Here is a 5,643-nt window from a genome sequence, read left to right as displayed (position 1 = left end):
TCATAACTCTTTCAATTTTTATCGGAATCGAGTTCCGTAAAAACAAAAATTGCTCAATTTTTCACAAGGAATCCAAATAAAATATTTTCAAAAATCGAAAAAATATGTTTCATGGAAAAACTTCGTACAACATTAACATTCATCACATAAGCACATAAACCAACATGAAACCATCCAAATCAATACAGAAACATACAAATCATCGTTTTAATTCATATTACATGAAAGTAAATCATTACCATGGCTCTGGTGCCAGTTGTTGGAAATTATTTTACCAGGATCTAGATTTACTAACAAGTATGTTGGATTAACAACCTAATATGAATTTTAAAACAATTAAAATAAACACATATAAAGTTAGAAAACCTTACAGTGGGTGCAGCGGAATAATATGACTCCTTCCGTTCAGATCTCTAGCACTTGATTCCTTTCTGTAGCAGAGCATCAACAAGATCTGAACCTGGATCTTCTTTTCTCCTTCTTTGATGCAGAAATTCCATAGTCTTACATACTATGACTGAGGTACCACTTGATGTGTGTGGGCACTACTCATCTCACAAGGATTTAAAAATTTTCTCTCTTTTTCTCTCTTGAATTTCGTGGCTTTTAGCATACATAAGCATACAAGAGAAGAGAACAAGGGTTGCTTTATATAGGGAAAAGGGAGAGCACAACTTTCCAAATAAAACAGTTTCCTCTTTTACTGTGTAATTGATTAACTGCCTTATTTAGTGTGATCCACCACTTTCTTATTTTAGCTAGGCTTTGATTAGCAATTACATGGAAATTAAAATTAAAAATAATAATTGGGAAACAAGCAAACCATGTGGCCGGCCATAGGGTGATATGGGCCTCACTTGGATTTTGCAGTTTCCTCAATTTTATTTCTATTTCTCCAAAAATGCCACTTTTTCAATTCTAATCATTTAAATGCCAAAACTAATTATTTAATAACTAAAATAGATTATTAAATAATATTGTCATTTAAAATAATTATTAATTAGACATACAAAGTCTCTTAATTAATAATTAAACCTAGAAACCCTTTTATTTACGATTTCATCCTTACTTAGTGATAATTCATAAAGTAGACATAGTCTAACTTTTAGAATTATAATTGATTAATTAAAATCAATTAACTGAGTCTGACAAGCAGTATGGTCTCAACTAGTATGGGGACCATGGGTCTATATAACCGAGCTTCCAATAAGTCGAACCGAATTTACCAAGTAAATTCCCTAACTTATTAATTCCTCATTGAATCCAGACTTAGAACTTAGAATTGCACTCTCAGTCATATATAACGCTCTATATGTTCCACGATATAGACACGTCATTAGTTATCCATTGTTATAACCCTAATGTGATCAATGATCCTCTATATAGATGATTTACATTGAAAAGGCACTACTGTTACCGCTACACCTTCAATGTATTTTATCCTTAAAACACTTAACCCTGTATAAATGATATTTCAACTAAGTGAAATGAGATCTCCACCATTTATCTTCGTTTGGTTAAGCTCGAAGGAAATCATCCTTTACTTCTATTTGCCAAATAGAAGCTATAGATTCCATATTTATGTTAGCGCTCCCACTCAATTGCACTACCGTGTTCCCAAAATGTCTGTATCACCCTGACCCAAAAGTAGGCTTAACTTAACAAATCAAAGAACACGAATAACACTCTTGAGATTGAGCCTAACCATATCAGGATTGAGATAATTTGATCTAGGATCAACAGGTGATATTGAATTGAATAGATTTTACGATAAGTTTTAATATATCTAATCAAAGTTCAATATCGGTCCCTTCCGATGTATACTCCATACATCCGATACTGGTAAACTTTGCCAATGTCCTGGAAAGGACATAACACTTTTCCAAGGTGTAAGAATACCTATCGCTGATTATACCATGTCAGTCTAAATCCAGTGTTCTGACAAATCAGGGAATAAACTTTTGAACATATAATAAAGATTATATTCCACTGTGCTGACAACACTGTAATCTTTAACAAACTCATATGTTCTGGACTTAAAAAGAATTCATACATTATAGACATATAATCATGAAATAAATCATGTGAACCATGCAACAAAAAATGTTATTTCTGATCTTTATTAATAAGTAAATCTGATTATATTGAAATGAGTTTTATTTAGGGCATAAAACCCAACACTTTTCTATTTTGAAAAAGTCTCTTGGGCCTTCCATATCCTCCAAAATTAGAGAAATTCAACACAATCTTAAGCAGGTGCACAATTGTGCTTTTCCTACAGATTCTCAGCTTCAACGTGGACGTCAGCTGGAACTCGAGCTTGATAATCTTTTATATGAGGAGGAATATTGGAAGCAACGATCTCGTATACAGTGGCTTAAACTGGGAGATAAAAATATGAGATATTTTCATCACTTTGCTTCCTCAAGACGAGCGTAAAACAAAATCACATCCCTTTCATGTCCTGACGGATCTCTAGTCACGGAAACTGAAGCCCTTGTGCGGATGATTGAACATCATTTTGAACAACTTTTCACCAGTCAAAATCCTGAGCAAGAGATCATTAACAGTGTCCTCTCTGGACTCACTAATCGCCTCTCTGAACCCGAATTTAATTCTCTTAGTATCCCTTATACTGATTCAGAAATCAAGAGAGCAGCTTTCCAACTTGCCAGTGACAAAGCCCCTGGGTCTGATGGCTACAAGGGTTCTTTCTTCCAAAAAAAATTGACATATTGTTAGGAATGATGTCCTAGAGGCTGCCAAAGGTTTTTTAAATGGGGATGCTAACATTGAGGCCATTAACCACACGGTCATAGTGCTAATTCCCAAACTTTCCCACCCTCAACTAGTGACTGATTATCGGCCCATCAGCCTCTGTTCGACTCTATAGAAAATCATCTCTAGAGTCCTTGTCAACCGTCTTAAACCTATCCTTAGCTGCATTATATCCCCTGCCAAAGTGCTTTCGTCCCTGACCGCTTAATTTCAGACAACATTATCATCGGGCAAGAAGTCTTTCATGCTTTATCACATCGGACATCTGGGCGATAAGGTTGGATGGCCATCAAATTGGATATGGCTAAAGCCTTCGATCGAGTTGAATGGAATTTTATCAATCAGATCATGGCAAAATTCAACTTCCGTCCTCGATTCATCAATTTGGTAATGGCCTGCATCTCAACAGTTTCTTTCTCTTTTTCTATTAATCAGCAGGTTCTAGGCAGTGTCACTCCTTCTAGAGGCATCCATCAAGGTGACCCTCTTTCACCCTATCTCTTCCTTCTCTGCTCGGAAGGCCTTTCATCCCTCATCTCCCAGAAGACTTTAGCCAATAATCCTCGCAACAATGGTCTTGGTCTCAAGATTGCTCGTACTGCCCCAATTATATCCCATCTATTCTTCGCGGACGACAGTCTCCTTTTCAGTCCAGCCTCTTCTAGCTCCGCCAATATTATCAAGGAAGTTCTGCATGATTATAGTTCTGCATCGGGGCAGATGGTTAATTATAATAAATCATCTCTCTTTTTCTCTCCCAATACTGATGAGAACACAAAATGTCATATCACTTCTGTCTCGGGCATCCCTGTTCGAAATTCCTTTGAGAAATACCTAGGGCTTCCCCAAACTTTAGGGAGAACTAAGAAAGAGATATTCAACTACCTTTCAGATCGTGCCTGGTCTCATCTGAACAAATGGAATTCAAAGCACTTCTCTAAAGGTGGAAAAGAAATTCTCTTGAAATCTGTGGTGCAGGCAATCCCATCCTATGCCATGTCCTGTTTTAAATTGCCTGTTTCCTTCCATTCAAAGATCGAATCCATGATGGCGCGGTTTTGGTGGGGAGGAACTGAATGTAGCAGGAAGATTCATTGGAAAAAATGGTCCTCTCTCAGTCGATCCAAGTTCCATGGGGGGCTTGGCTTTCGATCAATGAAGGCCTTCAATCAAGCGATGTTGGCAAAGCAAGATTGGCGTATTCTTCAGGCACCCTATTCTCTTGTTGCCACTTTACTCAAAGCCCGTTATTTCCCGCGAAACACCTTTCTCGAGGCTGCAAAAGGGCCCTGACCTTCATTTATTTGGACCAGCATCTCCTGGGGAAAAGAACTTCTAGTTTCAGGGCTTAGGAAATCTATAGGCAATGGTGCAAATACTTAAATATACCATGACGCTTGGATCCCTGGTTTTAACAAAGTCAATTACCTCAAACACCTCTCAGATGGTTGCTCAAATGTATCTGATTTAATCACCCCTGATCATCAACGGGATACCAATCGTATTAGAGCCATTTTCCCTGCTGATATTAGTAAAGCCATTGAAACTATCCCACTACTGCCCCCCAGTACCCCGACACCTATTATTGGCCTTACACAACACATGGAAACTACATAGTCAACTCAGGTTACCATAGAGCCCATGCACTATTATGTAAGAATGATCCCTCCTCTTCGGATACCTTGGTACAACAAACTTGGTGGAAAAAGATGTGGACTCAAGCCATACCACCGAAAGTTAAACACTTCATTTGGAGATCCTATCATGACATTCTTCCCACTAGCCACAATATGCACACAAGGAAAATCATTCCTTCTCCTAGTTACTGTCGTTGTCATCACCACATTGAGACCCTAGAGCATGCTGTTTTCAGGTGTTCAACTATCCAGAAGGTATGGAAATTAACTCAATTCTCCTCTTTCATTTTAAAATATATGGAACTAACTTGCAGGGAAATCTACATGCTGCTGCTTCCTCATTCACGGATAGAGATTATCAACTTTTCCTTTGTTTGGTTTGGAAGAGTTGGCATTGCAGGAATGAGTTTCTCCACCACCAGAAAAGAATCATCCCTGCTCTTATGATACAAACTACCTCTGACTACTTGGATTTATACAAACAAAACAACACGAAGTTGGCTACATCGGGGTCCCATCCTTCATCCTTAGCTGCTGCTTCTCATGAAAATATGCCCACCTTCAATCTAAAACTGTCAGTAGATGCAGCCCAGAACATAAATTCCAATATGACAGGTTTTGGTATGGCTCTATTCAACAACAAAGGCGATATGTTGCTGTCAGTTGCTACACCATGGACAGGCACTCATTTGGCTCTTCTAATGGAAGCTCATGCTCTCACCTATGCTCTGTCGTGGTGCCACCAGCGGAACATTCAACCAGATCTCATTGTTTCAGATTGCAAAGTGCTTGTGGATTACATCTGTAGTGAGGCATCACACCACCTGCTGCTAAACAAATTTGCCAAAGACATTACAAACTTCCTCTCTTACATTCCTAATGCTAAACTTATTCACATTTCCAGGGAGCAAAATGAAATGGCTCACACACTTGCAAAGTTTGCATTAGGCCTAGTTCATGAAGTTTATTGGAAAGACCATAATTTTATTTGTAACCTGTGATTTGTACCTCAAACTTTCTATTTTGAATGGAATTCAGGTTTTTTCAAAAAAAAAAAACATAATTTTTTTTAATTTTTTTTATTAACAATCTAATTATATTTTTTTTATTCATATATATATATATATATTATTGGGTAATTCTATAACACACCCCCTTAAAAGGGATGTATTGATTCACGTTTTACTTGTTTCAGCATCCAGAAGAATTTTTTAGTCTAATTTTTTTT

The 5,643-nt window shown here is 37.4% G+C and overlaps 1 protein-coding gene across 1 annotated transcript; it reads left to right on the top strand.

Moving 5' to 3' along the window:
* The first annotated feature begins 4,487 nt into the window (after window positions 1-4,487).
* LOC115721998 (uncharacterized) lies at window positions 4,488-5,416 on the top strand. Its single transcript, XM_030651119.1, has 2 exons — window positions 4,488-4,670; window positions 4,730-5,416. The coding sequence occupies exons 1-2, from the start codon at window positions 4,488-4,490 to the stop codon at window positions 5,414-5,416; spliced, it is 870 nt and encodes a 289-aa protein (XP_030506979.1).
* The last annotated feature ends 227 nt before the right edge of the window (window positions 5,417-5,643 follow it).

This window comes from Cannabis sativa, chromosome X, assembly GCF_029168945.1.
Source record: "Cannabis sativa cultivar Pink pepper isolate KNU-18-1 chromosome X, ASM2916894v1, whole genome shotgun sequence".
Classification (NCBI taxonomy): Eukaryota; Viridiplantae; Streptophyta; class Magnoliopsida; order Rosales; family Cannabaceae; genus Cannabis; species Cannabis sativa.
The sequence above is the reverse complement of the archived record's forward strand: the minus strand, read 5'-3'. Positions and strand labels throughout refer to the sequence as shown.

Coding starts and splice junctions, on each gene's coding strand:
- LOC115721998 (XM_030651119.1), top strand. CDS start 4,488: ATGTGGACTCAAGCCATACCACCGAAAGTTAAACACTTCATTTGGAGA. Junction 4,671..4,729: donor GGTGTTCAACTATCCAGAAG/GTATGGAAATTA, acceptor ACTAACTTGCAG/GGAAATCTACATGCTGCTGC.